Source organism: Capricornis sumatraensis, chromosome 8 (assembly GCF_032405125.1).
Source record: "Capricornis sumatraensis isolate serow.1 chromosome 8, serow.2, whole genome shotgun sequence".
In the NCBI taxonomy this organism is placed as follows: domain Eukaryota; kingdom Metazoa; phylum Chordata; class Mammalia; order Artiodactyla; family Bovidae; genus Capricornis; species Capricornis sumatraensis.
Genome location: NC_091076.1, coordinates 101,338,695 through 101,359,135, shown reverse-complemented (window position 1 = coordinate 101,359,135; position 20,441 = coordinate 101,338,695). Strand labels below are relative to the sequence as shown.

The window sequence follows — 20,441 nt, the reverse complement described above, 5'->3', positions numbered from 1 at the left end:
CCTAAATTACAGTCAGCCATGTGGCTGGGGGCTGCTGTGTTTTAAATTAGGATTCTCCCTACCTGCCTGTGTGCAGCGCGAGGCTCCCCAGGAGCCTGGCTTGTGGCTTTCTGCCAAAACGCATGGCATGAGGTTTCCAGAGCTGTCCCTGGGGAGCCATGCTGAAAAGAAAAACGTGGGCGGTGTGCGGAGCGGGCGGGTTCCCTGTGACAGGGCGGAGGTGAGAAATCTGCACGAGCTGTGTGGCCCAGGAGCCCGTCATTTCCACGCTGGCCTTGCGGGCGGAGTTGGGGTGACCAGGCCTGGCCTACACCGCCCCCAGATGCTCACCCCCTGCTCTCTCCTCCCTCCCGCAGCCACACCTGGCCGTGGGCAGCAACGACTACTACATCTCCGTGTACTCGGTGGAGAAGCGTGTCAGATAGCGGCCCCTCCCCGCAGGCCGCCGTGTACATAGGGGACCCACCACGCTGCCCTGAACACTGGCCCGAACTGGCTGCTGAGGGCTCGAGAGGGCCTGCACTGTCTGTCTGTCTGTCTTCGCTGTCATGCCCAGGAGCCCAGAGAAGGGGGCTCTGCTGGAGTCCTTGGTGTGACGGTCGCTGCTCTGCTGAGACACGGCTCCCGGACCGAGGACACTGTCACTGTACGTTCCAGTCCCCACCTGTCCTGTTGTCGTCTGAGGTTCTTAAGGGGATAACACACTTATTTCCCAAGTGATGCAAGCATTAGTCCCCAAACCAGACGGAAGCCAGCTCCTGGGGCTGCGTCCCTGCCGGCGTGGGCTCCTGGGGTGGTCCGAGGCCGCTGGCTGAGGTGGAGGCTTGAGACTGAGCGAAGGACAGATGGAGGTGGCCTGCCACCCGCTGGTCGTCACCCCAGGCCGTCTGGCCAGTCGTCAGAGCCCGAGCGCACCCCTCCCCACAGGCAGGCCTCCTGTCTGAGTGTCAGCAGGAGGGCCTCTGGTTTGGAAGGAGAGGCAGGTCCCTTGGGCCACGGGGCTTGTTTCTCTCAAGTGCTGCTCTTCCCCGGCCGGTGCAGGGAACCGTGGCTTCCCCACCCGCGCCCCACACGCATCACATGAGCACATGTAGAGGGCCCGCCCCAACCCTCTGTCCCCATACACATGGGGGCAGCTCACACCTGCAAGGGACACAAGAGGGCTCCCAGGTAGGCGGCAGCTTCACGCGTGTCCGTTGCACGCACGCATCTGTGGTGGGGCCCTAAGCAGCCACGCCTGGAATGCAAGACACAACCACAATGATGATATTTTGAAAATCATTTTTTCCATTTTCCTTGGGAATCAGGATTATTCAGAGATAGAGGAGTGAGCTGGCTTAGTTAACTCTGCCGGTAAGAGGCCAATAATAGTGGGAATGTGAGAAAGAGCCGTGCTGTGGACCTGGGGGGGGCTGGACAGGGCACGGGGCTGGGCCTGGGGCTGGCCGTGACTGCTCCCCTGAGAAGGTTCCAGGACGGTGTCCACCGTGTGCTGGGTGAGTGAGCGGCGTGCGGGTAGGGAAGGCCGCAGAAAGCTCAGCTCACCTAGTGCTCCAGACAGGGCGACTTGGGAACCTTCCAGAAGCTGAGCTCTACCCACAGATGCCGAGCTGACTGCCCATAGCCGATCTCACAGAGCAGTTCCACTCCACATTTTGAGCTCACGTGTGGTTCTGTTTGTTTTGAGACAAAACTATCTCCAGGCCAAGCGCGGGGGCCGCGGTGGGCTGTCTTCACAGGTCTGATGCGAAAATTCAATCATGAAGTTACAGAGGCTCGAGAGAGTGTGACCTAAGGGTTCATTTATCTCTATTTATTTTATCAAAATGAGAACTGAAAGACTTTGATGAAACATGGAATTGTAACACAAAAAGCAAGAAGGATAAACTGTTAATAAAAGATAAATACGCAGAGGGCTGGCTGGAGGCGCTGTCCTTTAAGGCAAGTCCTCCGTGCCCTCGGGGCTCCAGGCACAAGGTGGTGGTTCCTGGTCCTTGGCCCCCTTGGGCACAGCCCCAGCCCTGTGGCTTGGACAGTTGGCCCAAGAGAAGGCCCTAGATTTGGGGTCACCCCACTCTGCCTGTGAGCCCAGGCTCCCAGAGGGAATCCCTTTGCCACTTCCTGTGTCTTTTTCACTTACCACCCACAGTTAGAAGCCAGAAGGCTGCATCTGGGTTCTGTCCTGGGGATGCATCTTCCCACACTTACCCTGTAGCTTGGGGACCCCAACTCCTTCCTCAGCCAGCATCCCCTCTGATCCCAGCCTGAAGGGTCCTCCACTGTCAGCCTGTGAGTCCTCGGGCCCACCTAGTGGTCCAGGGTTGGCTCCCCTGTGGGGGCTGGAGCCCATGTTCCCACTGACACACCAACAGGCCTGAGGGGTCCCAGCCCCTTAAATGCACCTCACGCCTTAGGGGTCCCACTCCCTAGAGGCAGCTTGGGTCCCAGCTCTTGTCGCCCTAGTGACAGGAAATGGAGCCCCAGGCGTGAAGTAACTCACCCAGAGCCACACCCACTGGGTGGGTGGTAGCAGGAACCAGGGTCCCACCCGGCATCCTGACCTCGAGGCCTCAAGATGGAACCTCACTTGGCAGACAGGTGTGGTGAGTGGGGAGGTGGGCGGTACTGGGAGCCAGCCATGCACACTGGCGCAAGGAGCGACAGGAATTGAACCGGGTTCACTAGACTGGATGGGGTTGACCCGGCCGAGGACGAGAAGCCAGCCCCTGAGGAGGCCAGGCAGGCTGTGACGGGCACGGTTGTGGGGGCACACGGGGAAGAGAGGAGCCAGGACTCAGGCATGAGGCAGACCAGCCGCCCCCTGGGCCCAGGCCAGGGAAGCCCCTGTGTCAGCCCTCAGGGCAGCTGCAACAAGTCACCCCAAACGTGTCAGCCAGGACAGACTCACCCTCCTGGGCCTGGAGAGCCCCGCGGCGGACCTAGAATCAAGGAGTTGGGCAGGTTCCTTCTGGAGCTTCCAGGGGAGAATCACTTTTCCCCCTTTTCCAGCTTCTAGAATCTGCCCTCATCCCTTGGCTCGTGGCCCCTTGCTCCTTCTGAGCTGGCAGTGCAGCTGGAGTCTTTCTCACAGGGCGTCACATTGACTCAGACTCTGACCCCACCCCCCACCCCCCACTTTCAAGGACCCTGTAATGACACCGCCCCACTGAATAATCCAGGACAATCTCTCCACATCCGAGTTGCTATTGGCAGCCTTAATCCCCTTTGCCACGTGACCTAAGAGGGTCACAGCTCCCAGGACTAGGATGTGGGCCTCTTTGAGAGACTTGATTCTGCTGACCACTCTCTCTGTCTATAAGTTGCCTACCAAGCAGAGACCCCAAATGCCGGAGGTGGCCTAAGAGAAGGTGAGGGGTCACTGAAATGGGAAGCAAGACATCCATCCCTGTTCTCGAGGAGCAGGGAAGGGCCCCTGCTCTCCAGAGCTGTGCATTCCAAGCCAGGAATTCCAAGCTTCCCCTGTGGGGAGGCCCGCAGGAGGAGGCCTTGAGGCCTTGGCACGTGAGGGAGATTGTGGGAAAGCGGGTGGATTCCCCAGTACAGCACCCACTCCAAAGAGGGAAGGGGAACTGTTGCTATGGAAACCTGGGGTCTCAGCAGCTGGAACTCCTGAATTAAATTAGTTTGTTTTAAACAAGAAGGATACCCAGCACTTACTCAGCTGCACCTGGCGCGCTTCAGCAGAGAGAGTAATATTTTTCCCATTAGCATCAGTTATTCTGTCACCGGGATTTGCATACAAATCAAGTGCTCATAAAAATGAAAGATGGGCATGTGGCTGGAGCTACCACAAGAGGGCGCCAGACCCAGGGTTACACCCTCCACTCACTGGCTCCAAACGGCTGCTGTAAAGGGGCCAGAAAAGAGCCCACCAGCACCGCGGGGCCGGTGTCAGCTTGCCAGCCAGGAGCCAAGGACGACTGTCCTAGGTGGCCATGCAGGGACAGCCGTCCAGCTGAGGGGAGAGAGGGTGGGGCGGTGTTATCTCAGGATGACCAGCTCAGGGAGGCCCTGCTCTGTGGGTCCCTCCTGGCTCAGCCGCTTTCAGCACAGGACCACCTGAGACTTGGCCGTAGGCTTGTCCTCAACCCCATGCAGACACCACGCTTCAGCACGTCAGAAGCGCCAGGAATTCCCAGCAAAGGTGTGTTCACCTGGGCGACACAGTGAAGCATGTGCATGCAGGTGGGTGGGAGTGATTCAGTCTCGGGACGTGGGGCCTACAGAACGAGTTTGGAAAAACAATTACAGACAAGGGCTGGGTGCACCATAAGGCCGGCTGGCCACTGTCTCCATCTTGGGGTTTTTACAGGGGTCCTTTGGGAAGAAGTCAGAGGGCTTGGCCTCTCAAGGTTGTTCTGCTGCTCGGGTTCAGTTGTACAAGCTGGCTGAGGGCCCACATGGCCCAGTGCCTCCTGGCCTGGGGCAGGTGAAGATGGCGTAGGATAAGAACAGGTGAGGGAAAGGGCGCCAGAGGGAGGGTGGCAACTGGGATGGGCCCAGTTGTGTCCCCTAAAGGGACAGCCAGCAGGCATGTCCTGAGACCCCCGCCAGGGCCCAAAAGTGTGCAGCTGGGACAAGCAGCTGAGGATCAGGAACCCAGGTGAGGTGTCCAGTTCACCTATCCCGGGGCTGCCGCTGGTTGAAGGAGGAGAGGCCATGAAAGAGGAGATGCTCTACCCAAGTGTAGAGCAGACACCAGGGGGCGGGAGGAGGGAGGCGAGGTGGGTACAGGTTCTGGGGCAGCAGAGCCCTCCACGCCAGATACAAGGCAAGGGGGCTCCCAGAGAGGCCCCCAACTGTGAGGGAGGGACTGGAGATGATGCGGGGCAGCCCAGAACTTGTCACCAGTACCCACAGTGCCCTGCTTTGCAGGAGGAATGGCCTGGGGGGTAATCTGTGAGGGAACCGAGCCATGTGCGGGACTCCCGCCCTTGCAGCCTATGGAGGGAGTGATCCCAGCTCCACAGGGAAGGTGGCAGCTGCCAGCAACAACCACAACCAAAGCCCAGGCAGAACCCATGTGGGTTTCCTGTCTTTTTTGCTCCTTACCAGAACTTTTTGCACTGGGGAAAGAAAGAAATGACACACTAGCATTGAACACCTGGAAAAGGCAATTAACAGGCCAATTCCATTTACAAAAGCATCAAAAAGAATTAAATACCTAGGCATAAATGCAATAAAGGAGATGAAAGATTGCACACCAAACAACAAATCATTGCTAAAAGTAATTACAGAGGACCTGAATAAATAAACATTCTGTGTTCATGGGTTGACAATATTATTAAATGGCAGTATTCCCCAAAGCAATCTACAGATTCAATGCAGGTCCTAGAAGATCCTAAAGACCCTTTTGCAGAATTGGACCGATCAAACTTCAAATGCATATGGAATTACAAGGGTCCCCAAAACAACTTTGAAAGATAAAAGGTTGGAGTCTTTCTACTTCCCTGATTCAAATCTTAGTACCAAGCTACAGTAATCATTCTACAGTGGTTCTAGCATAGAACAGAATAGAGAGCCCAGGATAAACCCAGACATCTATGGGCAACTGGTTCTCAAACAAGGTGACAAAACCACTCAGTAGGGAAAGAATAGTCTTTTAACAAATGGTGCTGTGACAGCTGGATATTTACACACAAAAGGTGGACCCTTACCTCACACCACATACAAAAGCTAACTCACAATCAATCAATGGCATAAATACAGGAGCTAAAACTTTAAAACTCCTAAGGAGAGGGGAGCAGGAAATAGAGGTAAATTTTCATGACCTTGGCAACAGATTCTTAGATTTGACACCAGAAGCTTGACACAAGAAAAACTAGATAAACTGGACTTCATAAAAATGTCTTTTTGTGCATCAAAAGACATAAGGATGTAAAAAAATAATAATCTGCAGAAAAAAGATTTCAGAGAAAATATTTGCAAGTCATGTATCTGATAAGGGTTTAAGGGTTTGATATCCAGAACTCATAAAGAGCTCTCACAACTCACCAATCAAAGGTCAAACAAACGGTTCAAAACTGGGCAAAGGACTTGAAACAGACGTTTCTCCAAAGACGCAAACTTGGGTCTGTTTCCCGCACACAGTAAAGTCGAACTATTGACACCAAGTAATGGTAAAAACAAGTGCGGCAGCAGGTGCCAAGCAGAGAATCCCAGGCAGCTAGTGCTTAAGAGGCCCAAACTCCCTACAGGCTTCCAGGTGAGGGAGAGGGGTTGTGGGGTACATGATCAGCTCATGGACAGTCTTCTGATTGGTTGATAGGTAACTGGGAGTCAACATCACCCATCTTCTGGTTCCAGTGGGTCTGGTGTCTACATGCTTATGGGCAGTATACAGTTAACTTCTTCCACTTAGTGGACGTTTCCGTATCTGCAAAACAGCTCAAAGAATGTGGCTTTTCCAAGCTAGGGCAGACTCATGGCAGATCTTACCCCTGACCTCACAGGCTGTTCTTGGACCCACCTTCCTGCACCTCCCCAGCCGGTGCAAGGGGTGGACTTGCGCCAGTGCTGGGTGTGGGCCTGGGAGGTGCTAGGATGCGGGCGGGATGTGCCCCCACAGGGTGAGGTGTCTGAGATGCTGAGTGTGGGGTGACACGTGCTGGGCTACAAGAAGTTTGTGTCTGGGAGCAAGTACCCGGTGTGGGGTGCAGAGTGCAGGGTTCTAGGTGTGGGGGTGCCTGAGTGTCCAGAGCTGGGATGTGGAGTGCTTGGGCACGGGTACCGGTGCCGCCCCCTCCTGGGAAGCCGGCCCACATCCCTGGCCCAGGTGTTGTCCTACGGCCTCCGGGTTGTCCTGCAGCGCCACCGCGTGGCCGCCGCGGGGCTCGCCCTTACCCGGACGCAGCTTGGCTGAGGGTCAGGCGCTAGGCTTCCAAGAAGGGTGGACGCCCCCGCGGCCCTGCACCCCTCTCCCTGGCCCCGCGTCTTATCTGCTCTCAAGCCCTCAAGAGCCGTCTCAACCTCTGATCCGCCGCGACCCAGCGTCCCCACTCATGGGTCCCCCAAGGGTTACCAGAAGGCAAGCACTTTCTCCTCAGCCCTCCATGCAGCCCCTCTGAGTTCCCGCCTTCCCCAGGACGTCCCCCGTCCCAGGACACCCGCCTAGGGGCTTCCACCGGCACTGACCTGGGATGCCCCATCCTCTGTGCCCACGTAGCGTCCATGAAGCTGGTCCTACCAACACCTCATCTGTGTCTTCAGCACCATTTCCTGGGCTCACACCCAATGCCTGGGACTTGGCCTGAATCCTTCTGACTTCTTCCAGAAGATTCCCTGGCTAACCCCGTGTTCTCTGCTGCTCTGTCACCGCCTCCATAGTCTGACCCCCCAGGACCCCTAACCCTGGGTACCCTTGACCACGACCCTGCCAGCTCTTAACATGCTGCACGTGTACTGCTGGCCAATCCCCCAGTTCATCCTTCCCATGTGTCTGGACCGACTAGGCATCGGAATGACTCCTGTTCTCATGTGAAGCTTTATCCGAGAACCCTGGTGTTTAGGGGCCTCAAAAAGTGCCTGTTTTGGAGGAAATTCCCTCCACTCTGCCCGCGAGCTCCCACCCTCCCCTCTGCGGATTGGCTCCGGCGGGGATATTACACCAGCAAGGCCACAGTTGATTGGCTTGTAGGGAACCAATCAGAGCCCTTATCTGGGAGTGATGCTTGGCAGTCTGGGAAGGTGGGCACCCAGCGGAGACTGATCGGTAGGCGTAGAAGTTGGAAGGAGCAGGTGGTTGGAGACGGTGGATAGAGGAAGTGGATGGTGAATGTGAGCCGCAGAGCGACAAGGGGCAAGGGGACTCGGATGGCTTCCCACGCTAGTCGTTCATGGCCACCGGAGTTGGTGGAGGTTCCTGCCACGTGCTCCTTGGGCCGCCATCCACAGGCCTGCAAGACCCTGTTGACGCCTGAGCGCACACGGCAGGCCAGCCCACAAGGCTGCACTTGCACGCCACCTGCTCCCTGGGTCTGCGCGTCAGGTAAGGGCTACCCCATTGTCACCTTCCCTAGAGGTCCTCCCATCGGGCTTCCAGGTTAGTTTCCTCCAGTAGGAAGTGTTCCAAACTGTGGATGGTGGCAGAGGTGCAGGGGCGGCTGACTGGGCTTTGGTAGTTGTGAGGCAAAATGGGGGTGGGGTGGGGTGTCACTGGGCCCTGAGTTTCTTTTCAAGTCTAAGAAAGCTCCCTCTTCTCCAAGATCCAGTGATGGGACCCCTGGCCTTCATTCCTGCTACCCTGATTTTGAATCACTGATTCTCTGTAATAGACGTCTTCCTGCTTGAAATGCCCAGAGAGGTGCCTGTTTACAGAGGCTTCCATGATGCATAGTTAGGCCCAGAAGTCAGTCCCGGAGAGAGACCGTGGAAGACAGAATCCCAAACTTGATGGTATGCAGTGATCATCTCATTATTGTGTCTGAACTGTGTGTCCCCCTAAAATTCAGATGTTGCAGTCCTAACCCCAAACACCTCAGACTATGCCCTGATTTGGAGAGAGGGTCTCTACAGAGGTGAACATGTTAATTGAGGTCATTCATGTCAGTCCTGATCCAACAAGACTGGTGTTCTCATATAAAGGGGAAATTTGGACACAGACGGGCACACAGGGAGGCTACGTGAAGATGGAAGAAAAGTCCAGTGATGCTTCTCTGTACTACGGCTTGCTGACAACCAACAGAAGGTTGGAGATTCCCCCTCACAGCCTCAGATGGAGCCATCCCTGCGACACCTTGAACTCAGACGTCCAGCCTGCAGACTGTGAGACAATACATTTCTGTTGCCTAAGAGGCCCAGCCTGTGGTAATTTGTCATGGCAGCCAGAGCAGGCTACCACAGCCTGTGGCGAATAGGACACAGGTAGTGGCGGCATGCTGTAGCCACACATGTTTCTGCGATGAGCTGGAAGGAAGCATTTCCCCAAAGCCAGATTCTGGGAGTCCAAGCAGCTGCAAAGCAACGTCCTGGGGGAAATCAGGGCTGTGGGGCACGCGAGTGATTTCTGACCACACTGGGAAGATTTCATTTTTAGAAACGACAAGCAAGGGGCTTTAAATTCTCAGTTCAAGATAGAGTCCGAAAAGCAGAAAATGTATTCAGTTCAGTTCAGTCGCTCAGTCGTGTCCGACTCTTTGCGACCCCATGAATCGCAGCACGCCAGACCTCCCTGTCCATCACCAACTCCCAGAGTTCACTCAGACTCACGTCCATCGAGTCCGTGATGCCATCCAGCCATCTCATCCTCTGTCATCCCCTTCTCCTCCTGCCCCCAATCCCTCCCAGCATCAGAGTCTTTTCCAATGAGTCAGCTCTTCACATGAGGTGGCCAAAGTACTGGAGTTTCATTCAGCTTTAGCATCATTCCTTCCAAAGAAATCCCAGGACTGATCTCCTTTAGAATGGACTGGTTGGATCTCCTTGCAGTCCAAGGGACTCTCAAGAGTCTTCTCCAACACCACAGTTCAAAAGCATCAATTCTTCGGTGCTCAGCCTTCTTCACAGTCCAACTCTCACATCCATACATGACCATGGGAAAAACCATAGCCTTGACTAGATGGACCTTAGTTGACAAAGTAATGTCTCTGCTTTTGAATATGCTGTCTAGGTTGGTCATAACTTTCCTTCCAAGGAGTAAGCATCTTTTAATTTCATGGCTGCAATCACCATCTGCAGTGATTTTGGAGCCCCCCAAAATAAAGTCTGACACTGTTTGCACTGTTTCCCCATCTATTTCCCATGAAGTAGGACTACTATAAAAGAAAATCTCATTTCTTGTAGCAGGACTGTTGTGTCTGGATGTCATTCCCCCAGTTCTATTCTGTAGGATTACAACATAAATTGAATTCTCAGCCTCACCAGGTCAGTGTGAAAGAGTCAGATGGAGAGAGCTGAGTGGGCTGATGTTGATCCCCTCATAATCACGTCAAGCCTTGCCTGCCAGCAGAAGCGACCCTGCTCCCCATCTGAAGTGTCCTTCCCACCCCCTGCTCATGAAGACTCCACCCCAAGCAGGTAGGGGGAGACCTGCTGAGAGGAGACTGATTCTCCTCAAGACCCCACCCAGTAACCCCATGTTGCCTTCAGATCCATAACTGCAGTGAGAGCCCAGCTGAGTCCGGGGAAGGTGGGCACATCCCAAGAATTCCAAGAAATTACTGACTCACACTGGAGGGTCTCGGGGAAACCTCACAGGGACGCATGGCAGCCAGCACTGGGCGAGCTGGACAGGGCATGAGCGCCTGAGACTCTGGACCACACTGTTTGCTTTCATCTGTGCTTGGACTTCCCAGCTGAGATGCCAGGAATCCTTTGGCATAATACAGAGGAAGTCTCCAAGGGCTGGGACACATAAGGACTCGACATGAATTCATCAGGTGCAACATAAGGACTCGACATGAATTCATCAGGTGCAACTCACTCACTGAGCTCCTTGTGTCCTCAAGGCACAGGCACTGGATAGAGGCCCCAAGAAATCCCTTGGTGAGGACCTCGGGTTCTTGAAAAGCCCTCCAAGGTCTGCAGGCCAGGGAAGACAGTAGAGGCGCTGCCATCAAAACAGGGGCCCTGATTTCTCCTGAGAAACAGGAGGTGCAAGGCTCAGAGCTCACATGGGCAGGTCACTGGAAAAGGCAGCAAACCCACGCAGTAGTCACAATGCACGGTGCCAGAGAGCCCTTGACACTGGCCAACTGCAGAAGCTGGATAGTCTCAGAAAGCCTCAGTGGATCATTAAGAAACCAGCCAGATCTGGGAGATAGAGATCTGATGGGAAGGACCTTAGAGGAAAATCATGATCTCTCACCCAGTTCCAGGACTGAACAGAAGGGAGAATGGGTTCCTCATGAGGGGGTCTAGGTAGTATGCCTGGCAAGCCTCCCCCCAGTGCCTGAACCATTGTGCCAGGTACTGCTGCTGCCTAACAACCTCCCCCTGCCCTGGCTCTGCACTTAGGCGGAGTCAGCAGGGAAGGCTCATCTCTGCTCTGTGGGACGCCAGCTGAGCGGCCTGTGTGACACCTGGGTTATCTGATGGGGGATAAGAACTCCCCTGACAAGAAAGCACATCTATCCAGAGAGCAAGGGCTGCTGACTCCTCCCCACGCAGTCCTCTCACAGACTGCTGCTGGAATAGACACTCTGGATATGGATTTGCCTCCGCCCACTCTAGGAGGCTTCTGCCAGCTGCACTGTTGTGGACTTGGAGGCCGCTAGTGGTGTCCATGCAGCTCTGCTCCTGATCAAGGAGTTCATTTCACAGAAAGGGGTGAGCGCTGAGCATGTGCCATGGGACACCTCATCTTATGACCCCACCTGCCCAGAACTGCTAGAAAGGTGGTGGGGCCCATGCAGACTGGGCTGCGGGCTCAGCCTGGGCGACCAAACCGGGCTGAGTACTGGGACCCCTCATGCCAACCAAGACACAAGAGTGGAAGCCAGGGCTGCAGGTGTGGGTGGCACCCCAACCTATATCCTCGATGCCCCGTGGAGGCTTCTGCCGGGACCACGGAACCAGAAGATGGGCTCCCCTGGAGACAGGCCACCAGCCCGGAGGACAGAACCAGTGGGGCACGCTGCCTAGTTGGCAGTTCAGTGGACACTAGAGATCAGGGTTGTAACATCACTAAATGCAGCATTTCGTGCATCCGAGCCGGCGGGGCAGTGATTTGTGAACAAGATCTCTGACCTTCCGGGAGACGGTCCATGCGGTCTCCCTGCAGGCTTCCCACGGTAGTGGGAGATGGAACTTCTAGTCTTGAAGACCGCGCGGGTGGGGCCTTCTGGAAATGCACCTGAACCGCGCAATCCAGGGCCCCTGAGCCCCGCCCACTGCAGGTCCAGCCCCTTCTCTGGGCGGGGCTTCCGTCCACAGACGGCCGCGTTCCGCGTTCTGCGGCGCCAGGCCCCGCGCGGCCGCCGTAGCGGGGTGGGTTGGGCCCGGACTACGGTAGCCGTGTAGCACGGGGCACGGGTCCGACCGGGCAGGGCGGCGGGGCACGGGCCGGGCCGGCCGCCATGGGCAACCTGTTCGGCCGTAAGAAGCAGAGCCGGGTCACGGAGCAGGACAAGGCGATCCTGGTGAGATGCCGGGCCCTGCAGGCGGGTGGGCGCGGGCCGGGTACCCCCGGACCGTACGGGGAAACGGAGGCTGGGCGGCGGCAGGCTGCACTCCGTTTCTCCAAAGGGTCCAGCCCCTCTGGCCGCTCAGCCTCACGCCCGGGCTGCAGCCTCGGAGCCCGTCTGGGGCGATGCGCAGTGGGCTCCCCTTGGGGAGCATGTCCGGGCCCGGTCCCCAGCGAGTCTGAGCGAATCCTGTCGCTGCGGGTGTAGGTGGTCCGGGTGTGGCTGAGCTGTGCTTCGGGAGGCGGGGCCCTCGTTGTACTGTCTCGTGGTTGTACCTTGTCCGTGGGCGAGTCCGCGCCTGCGGGTGGGGTTTCTAAACTCCAGCCCCACGGGAGCCAGCCCCAGACCACTTCCCAGCCCCCGGCCCCGACCCGGTGCGGGCTCGGGGCCTGCGTGGCAGACTCAGGTGGGAGGTCGTGGGGAGGGGATGATCTGGCAGTGGGGCGTCATTGCTGCTCCCAGAACTGGGGATCTAAGCAAACACTCTCACTGTGGGACGGTCGTGTTCTGTGTGCTTAGGACTCAGGCTGGACTCAACACCTGTCCCAGTCCTTGTCAAACTTACAACCTGCGCGGCCCCTGAGGAGCGAGCCATTGGCCCCGAGCTTGTGGGCTGCCCTTGTCTCCAGGCCACTCCTGGCCCTCGAAAGTTTGAGATGATGGTGATGTTGCTGTTTCTACCTGTGGATCTGAGCATCTTTTTCTGGAGAGCACTGATATGAAAGTCAGCTTCTAGGGAAAAAATCGTGTGGTGTGTTAAGTGAAATGACGCGTTGAGACTAACCCATTTTTGTCAGAGAAGTGTTTCAGGAAGGAGAGAGCCTAGAATGTAAGTGGAATCTACCTTCGCTTTCTTTTCTGATTTTCTGCAGGAAGAGTACGTAATTTTTGATACTAAGAAAGAAACTAATTCAAGTGGCAGGTTGTTTTTTTGGGGGAGGCAGGGTGGTTTTACTGTAGCTTCTGAAACCAGAAGTTATAAAACTTTTTAACTGAAGTTCCCCTTGAAAAAGAGGCCTGTTTGTCACTGGAGAATATCAGCTGTCATTGGGTTTTTATTGTGGTCAGGGTCCGGTCCCCCACATGTGCTGGCCTCCATCCTGGGTTTCTGGGCCTCTGGCTGAGCAGGAAGCTCCCGAAGCTCTCCTTCTGTTGTCAAGGATACACATCGGTGGGGTCGTGACAGGAACAACTCAGTTGGCACACCACAGAACAAAGTATTGCCTGATGTTTTCTGAGGATGAAGAGCTGAGCTGAGGAACCTTGAGTTGCCCCGGGACCTTCTGCTGAGACTGCTTGTTTTACAAAGGGGTGGCCTGGCCACACCTGCCTCCCTCTGGCTCTTGCCTGACACTTTGTCCGCCGCCTGCAGGGTAGGTGCTCAGCTCCTATGGAAGAGAAGCAAGTCAGAGTTGAGCCCGGTTGGTAGGCTGGCTATGGGGTGATATCTCATTGTCAGCGGACATCTCTCATGCCAGCCTGGAGAGGACATGTGGCTGCCCTGAGCCACCAACCACAGAGTGCACGGGGGCAGATGGCCTCTAAAAAGGGAGCTATGGAGCGGCCACTTTAGACCATGTCCATGCCGGGGGCTAATTTCTCACCATGTTGAGTCCAAAAGATGTGCACACCCTTGACTTACTTAACTCACTCCTGGTAACCAACCCTGAAAACATCATCTTCCATCGGAGAAGTGACCCACGCTTGCAGGTGCTCACCATAAGCATCAACTGAAATGACGGAATTTGGAAGAAATGTAAATGACCTAAAATAGGGAAGGAGAGGCTAAGGCATGTAAATGGCCCTGCATCCTTTTTGGGACAGGACTCCAGGGTGCCAGGTGCTTCGTGAGGTCATGTGAACCCATCGCCTCAATGCGCCGTCTGTTGTCCACCCACGTATAGTGGCAAGTGACAACAGTTGGGGAGCTGATGGCAAATGGCTGAGATCCCCAGAGGGGTGAAGCTGGAAGGGACGGCCCCTCTCTCCAGCTACAGCTGGACTGGGCTGGTGGCACTCAGGTGGCCCTCACCAATGATTTTGTGTTGTCTCTGCACCTTGGAGGTGGTGGCCACACTCCCTGACCAGTGCTCACACTCCTCGCTGCCTGGGGTTGGGGGGGATCCTGGGGGCTTGTAGGATATTGAGCCTGATCCTGGGCCTCCACCCCCTAGATGCCAGCAGTATCCCCAGTGGGCCAGCCAGGAATGTCTCCAGGGAGTGCGCCACACGCCCTGGAGGGCACACTGGTCCCCACAGAGAGCTCTGTTTCAGAGGATGCACTTCCATGGGTGGCAGCTGGGGCAGCCCGGCCTGTGGGGGGCCCTTCGGTGTCCCTGGCAGCCTCTGTGCCCGCTCTCCTGGGCACTAGGTAGCCCAGCGAGTGCCCAACGCTGCGTGGGCCCGTGCCAACACAAGGCCTGCTTTCCCAACAGCAACTGAAGCAGCAGCGGGACAAGCTGAAGCAGTACCAGAAGAGGATCACCCAGCAGCTGGAGCGGGAGCGGGAGGTCGCCCGGCAGCTCCTGCGTGACGGCAGGAAGGAGTGAGTGGGGTGGCGCCGGTGTGGGGGGGGAGGAAGCCATCCCCTGTCAGCCTAGAGCAGGGCGTGGGGGAGGCTGGGGAGGCTGGTCGGTGCTGGGCCAGGACATCCAATGGCCGTGACTGCTGGGTCCCCTTCGCAGACGGGCCAAGCTGCTGCTCAAGAAGAAGCGATACCGGGAGCAGCTTCTGGACAAGACAGAAAACCAGATCACCAGCCTGGAGACCATGGTAGGCCTAGTGGGGGTCAGGGGTGTGGGCTGTGTAGGCCAGAGGCCCCTCAGAGAACTGAAACCCACCATTTTCCTTACCTGGACCCTCAGCCAGAGGCTATGGAATGGGTCAGGTCTGGAGGCAAAGGAGAAGCTTTACTGGGAGCCTGATACTCTTAAGGGGCTGGGGCAGGTTGGCTGCTGCAGGATTGTGGTTGGGGGGCTAGGCCTCTTCTGGGTGGTGGGGATGGGGGGCTGGTTCTGCCCCAATGACTGAAGAGGTGTTAAGATCTGCAGAAGGCTCCCAAGCAACCTGGGTTCAGGGCGCAGCGCTCTGGTTGTGCTCATTTACTGATAGTTTTGCTGTTATAAGCAGTCTGATAAGAGATTCTTCCCAGGTCCTCTCAGTCCCACCCAGCTGGTGGTCAGGGCACCAGGAAAGGACAGAGGGAAGAGGAGGGCAGAGACCGTCAGTCTTGGTGACAGTGTGGTCCTAACTCCCGTCGTGGGTCTGCGTGAGGTGGCAGAGAAGGCGGGCCCCTGACCACACAGGTCTCCTCCTCAGGTCCAGAGTATTGAGTTCACCCAGATTGAAATGAAAGTGATCGAGGGGCTGAAGATTGGAAATGAGTGTCTGAATAAGATGCACCAGGTAAGTCTTGGCGGGCTGGGGGCAGAGAGGAGGGGGAGCCTAGTGGACCAAGGAGAGGACTTGTCCCTGAGGCCACAGCTGCACCCCGGCCATTGGGCATGAGGGAAAGTCAGTCATTACCAGGAGAGGCTGACCATCTAGTAAGACAGACAAGCTCAGGAATATTGATCTGAGAATAGGGACCCCAGCTACAACTTGGATCCAGAAATTCTAAGCGTGACCAGAGAATAGCCTCTTCAGAGTGGGGGAGGGGTGTGGTGAACTAATCAGAGGACTTCCTGGAGGAGATGAACACAGCCCTGTCTCAGGAAGCAGCACAGAGGTGGATGGTGAAAAGAGAAGTGAGGTGCAGAGAGGCCACGCCCCAGCCTCACCCCATCTTGTTCCTGATGAGTGGATGGCAGGTGGGGCTGGGCAGAGAGCTGAGGTTACATTGCCTTTCTGAATGTCCAGTGTGGGGACCAGTCAAGCAAAGGTGTTGCTTTGAACCCAAAACAAATCAAGTCATGTGGCCAGAGAAAACTTTATGTTTGTTATTACTGCTAAGGTTGATCTGGGTGCCAGAAGGTCCACTGAGAAGGGCCAGCAGGGGTCTGAGAAGGTCAGTTGAGGCTTCTGAAAAGACCAGTCTAACAGCTCCGTGCCTGTGTGGACAGGCCCTGCCGGGGACATAAATAACCAAAGCTGTTACTTATGGACATAAATAACCATATCCCACTTGGCATGGCTTCCTTTAAACAAGAACAGAGGGGCAAGGCCATGTGCGCTGCCAGTGCAGGTGAGCTTCACGAAGGGGGTTCTGTCGCATGCTTCACTGACAAGACTCAAAAACTTGTGACCAATCAGGTGATGTCCATAGAGGAGGTGGAGCGGATACTGGACGAGACGCAGGAGGCCGTGGACTACCAGCGGGTACGTGTCGCCGTGTCGGGGCTGCCGTCTGGCAGCCAGGGCGTGTGGTGGCCAGCGGCCCACCTTGCCCGTGAGGGCCAGGCCTTTCCACGCCACACAGGGGCTGCCTGCCTTCGTTCAAGGGAGAGCAGCCTTGGGCCGGGGCTGTCTCCTTCCTCGTGAGGGGGCACCTCTCTCCCCGCCCCTAGCCCAGCCACGCTCTTCACCTCTGCTCCTCCTTTTGCAGCAAATAGATGAACTGTTGGCAGGAAGCTTCACTCAGGAGGATGAAGATGCTATCCTGGAGGAGCTAGACGCCATCACTCAGGTAACAGGAGTGCCGGGACTGAAGCAGGCTCCAGTGGAGGGGCCCCTGGGAGGCCTCTGCTCACTGGCCTCGGTGAGCACCGGCCTTGAGTTTCTCTCGAGCCCACAGCCCTGGTTTTACAGCTGGTTTTACTTCTTCCCTAAGACAACTGGCATTTGTTTAAACCGAAGCCCCTTCTCCCCGTCCGCCTGGCTGGCCGCAGGGCGGGACTGGCCTGGAAAGAACACTTTGCAGGTTGTCCCCCAGGTGTGGCAAGTGTGAGAGTGAACCAGGTACAGAGCGAAAGGCTGGCTCGCCTGGCTCCCTCAGCCCCTTTCTCCCCAGTGGGCAGTGGCAGGTTTAGATCACATGGGGGCTCTTTGCCTCTGGTAGTGAGTCTCTAGCTGCCACCACCACGTGTTGGCCTGGAGGCCTCTAACTGGCCAGCTGTGCTCCCTCACAGAGGACGTCTCCATCTCTGGGGGCCCCTGCCTCAGCGAGCCACATTCACACCGTGCCCACCAGCTTGCCACCCCGCTGGCCATTGGCCATGGGAAAGCAGGTCCTGAGTGCTGCTGCTCACCACCTGTGGGCCCCCACGTGCACCTGTCCGCTGACACCTCCTCCCGGGCCCCGAGAGGCAGACCCGTGCTCTGTGGTTCTGTACCCAGGAACCACAGGTGCTCCCGGGCACCACCATGCCAAGCTGGGGCACCACTGTGGCCCCTGACCTGCATGGGCACCTGTTTCAAAGCCCTCAGCCCAGACTCAGAACAGAATTCTGGGCGGGGAACCTCTCAGGGTCCAGGTCATTGGGAGCAGTCACCTTTTGTGGCCACTGATCTGAGTGACAGAAATGCCAGAAGCCAAGGTGTGTGCTGCGGTGTCATGTGCCGTTTAAACTCCTGCTGAGACCAGCCAAGTGGACGGGATGCTGTCCTTTCCAGGACAGGGATGAGGCGAGAGTGTCTCATGGCCTGTACCCTCTGTCTCCCACAGGAGCAGATAGAGCTGCCAGCGGTTCCTTCAGAGCCCCTTCCTGAGAAGATCCCAGGTACCCGCCTTGTTATGTCCTTTGGAGAACGGTGCCTCCTAGAGCAAAGCATGATCTCCGGGCCGCTGGGCCCTGCCCTTCCTCCTTGGTGAGGGTCGGGTCCCACCTCCCCGCTGGGTGCTTGCTGGCACCACCTCAGGCGGAGTGCAGCCTTGCCCTGGGGTTGGGCCCAGACCTCGGAGGGGTTTGGGTAACTTCATAAGAGCCGAACCCCATTCAGAGAGGCGAGTCCCAAAGCATCAGGAAAAGGCACATTTAGCTGTGCGGGCTCTTCCGAGTCCAGCCCAGGACCCGCCGTCCCTGATTCGTCGCTGGGATGACCTTCCCCGGGGCATCGCTTAACGCGCCTTCAGAAATCCGCCTTCGTGACACCTCTTCGGCTCGCTGCTCCTTGGCCTCTCTCCGGGGTCCATGGGAGGGTGCCCGCCCGCTGCTGCGCTGCCCCGCATGCCGGCACCCCATGCCTGCTGCCTGCCAGCCCCCCGGCCTCTGTGTATGCCTCGCCTTGCCCGGAGCTGTGCCCGCTCCTCCCAGGGCGCCAAGCCCCGACCTGGCTCCTTGCCGCCTCTTGTCCTCTTCGGGAAGTTCCTGCCTGTGGGGTGTTCTGTACGCGACAGGCATCTCTTGTTTCCTCCACAGAGAAAGTCCCCGTCAAAGCCAGGCCCAGGCAGGCGGAACTGGTGGCAGCCTCGTAACGCAGCCCTCTCGCGTGGGACTCTCGGGGACTTCAGAGGACTGGGGCCCGCAGTTTGGGTGCGTGGCCACCCCTGACTGGGCCCCCAGGAGGCGGGCGCCGGGCCAGGCGGGCCGGGTGCTGACGGAGCGCGCAGCACGCACAGGGCTCCCGGTCGGGTTGACTCTGTGGAGCACTGCCCTGGCGCTGCTGTCCTGCTCTCATTTCTGGATTAAATGGCAACATTCAGATCCTCCAGCCAAAGGCAGCTTCTGAAGCTGTGCTTCCCGCAGGCCACGGCCAAGCCCGACGCTCCTGGTGCTGGTCACACCACCCGACCCGGGTCGTGAGGCTCCGCGGGCCAGCGTCTCCACAGCGCTGTCTTCTGTTCAAGGCACCTCAGACCTCCCCGCCCTGCCCTTCCGCTTCTTCCTGCTGCTCTCATTAGTTCATGGGGGTTTTGGCTAAGGGATCCTTGCCTTGGTCTGGCTCCCTGACATGCCCACTCCATGCAGATTTGGGGGTGAAAACCTCTCTGCTTCTGTGTTGGCGTTTGGGGGTGGTGGATCAGGAGGGGCACGTGCCTGCTGGATTGCTGACTCTCAGAGCTCTGCCTGCCCCCCTTCTCTGGGGCTTACACCGAGGCCCAGTCCTGCCAGGATGGACATTCCAGGATGGCCAGCAGGTCCAGCTGAGGCTCCCCAAGCTGTCAGCAGCCAAGCGGAGACTGGGAAGGATGGAAATGCCTTCCCTAGTTCATGATTCGTTTTGGAATTAAGACAATCTCCCTGAGATTTCACTCCCAACAAGAAAACAAAGTGGACCCTCCTAGCCCCCAGACAGGCCAGCCCCATATTAAAGTTGACTCCCATACAGCCTGCCGCCTTGTGGACTGGGGTCTGTGGAAAGGCCTGCGGGGGTTAGTGGGGCTCCTGTCTCTGGTCCTGGCACACAGCCCCTTGACCCTCCTGGGACACTTGGGGGCACTTGGTCAGTGCCATGCGGGCCCTGGGGACTCAGGAGCTGGTGCGGTTCTAGCCCTGCCCATCTGTGGGTGGAAAGCAGGCCGGGGCTCCAGGCTCTGGCGGTCACCTCTGGGGCAGCGGCCTGCAGCAAGGTGCAGGGTGGTACTCTGGCCCTTCCTCCCTTAGAAAGGATGCTGGTGGTTTCTTTCAAGGGAAGAGACCCTTCGTGTCACTCCCATGGCAGGTGGCCGGGTGGTTGTGCAGCTTAGTGTCTCCAGGGTGAGGGGTTCTGGGTTAGAGTCTTGTGTCTAGGGTGGGAGGCCAGATGCCCCAGGGAGCAAGCAGGCAACAGCAAAGAGGGAGAGGTGGGTGTTCCACCTCAGGGGACATCCATGCCCTCCACCCAGAGGGCACAGTAGGATGCAGACAAGTTGCCAGGTCTGGGGTTTTTCAAGAGGAGCTAGAGACCCCAGTTTTGAGGGGATAGTCTTGCTTCATATGAAAGCACGCTTACCAGATTGCAGTGCATGCCTCAGCCAGGAGAGGGCTCTCTGCCAGCCAGTTTCAGGATTTTGCCAGAAACTGATTTGGCCAGTGCCGGTCTGTGGCAACCCACTCCAGTACTCTTGCCTGGAAAATCCCATGGACGGAAGAGCCTGGTGGGCTGCAGTCCATGGGGTCGCTAAGAGTCGGATACGACTGAGTGACTTCACATTCACTTTTCATTTTCACGCATTGGAGAAGGAAATGGCAACCCACTCCAGTGTTCTTGCCTGGAGAATCCCAGGGACGGGGGAGCCTGTTGGGCTGCCGTCTATGGGGTCCCACAGAGTTGAACACGACTGAAGCGACTTAGCAGCAGCAGCAGTCTGTCTGTTGGGCCCCGCCCGCTTGGTTTCAGAACTGCGAGGTTCCTGCTGGCAGTTCTAATTGAGAAGGGAAGCAGACCCTGCCCCTCCTGCCCCCAGTGACCTGTCCCTCTGCAGCAGTAGGTCCCAGGCCA

At 57.1% G+C, this 20,441-nt stretch overlaps 2 protein-coding genes across 4 annotated transcripts in view; both read left to right on the top strand.

Annotated features, from left to right (window-relative positions):
• Positions 1 to 1,891, top strand: part of RPTOR (regulatory associated protein of MTOR complex 1) — a 321,928-nt gene extending 320,037 nt beyond the window's left edge. For both annotated transcript variants that reach the window (XM_068976432.1, XM_068976431.1), the window contains one exon: positions 357 to 1,891. In XM_068976432.1, coding sequence (XP_068832533.1) covers positions 357 to 425 — 69 coding nt within the window. In that variant the 3' untranslated portion in view covers positions 426 to 1,891. The remainder of the gene's footprint in view (positions 1 to 356) is intronic.
• Positions 1,892 to 11,982: 10,091 nt separating this feature from the next.
• On the top strand, positions 11,983 to 19,324 carry CHMP6 (charged multivesicular body protein 6). Of its 2 annotated transcripts, XR_011145187.1 has the most exons (9): positions 11,983 to 12,098; positions 14,579 to 14,688; positions 14,828 to 14,915; positions 15,462 to 15,548; positions 16,395 to 16,460; positions 16,687 to 16,767; positions 17,746 to 17,800; positions 18,440 to 18,553; positions 18,767 to 19,324. XR_011145187.1 is itself a non-coding variant. In XM_068978021.1 (8 exons), the coding sequence occupies exons 1-8, from the start codon at positions 12,036 to 12,038 to the stop codon at positions 18,493 to 18,495; spliced, it is 606 nt and encodes a 201-aa protein (XP_068834122.1). In that variant the 5' UTR covers positions 11,983 to 12,035; the 3' UTR covers positions 18,496 to 19,324. The 2 variants fall into 2 exon arrangements, 1 of the variants encoding a protein (XP_068834122.1); XM_068978021.1 differs by having other exon boundaries at positions 18,440 to 19,324.
• Positions 19,325 to 20,441: the final 1,117 nt, after the last annotated feature.

What these genes read in the sequence shown, in the direction of transcription:
- CHMP6 (XM_068978021.1), top strand. Translation starts at nt 12,036, where the DNA reads ATGGGCAACCTGTTCGGCCGTAAGAAGCAGAGCCGGGTCACGGAGCAG. An exon ending in AGCAGGACAAGGCGATCCTG is followed by an intron (nt 12,099 to 14,578) that starts GTGAGATGCCGG and finishes CTTTCCCAACAG; the next exon opens with CAACTGAAGCAGCAGCGGGA. An exon ending in GTCTGAATAAGATGCACCAG is followed by an intron (nt 15,549 to 16,394) that starts GTAAGTCTTGGC and finishes GTGACCAATCAG; the next exon opens with GTGATGTCCATAGAGGAGGT.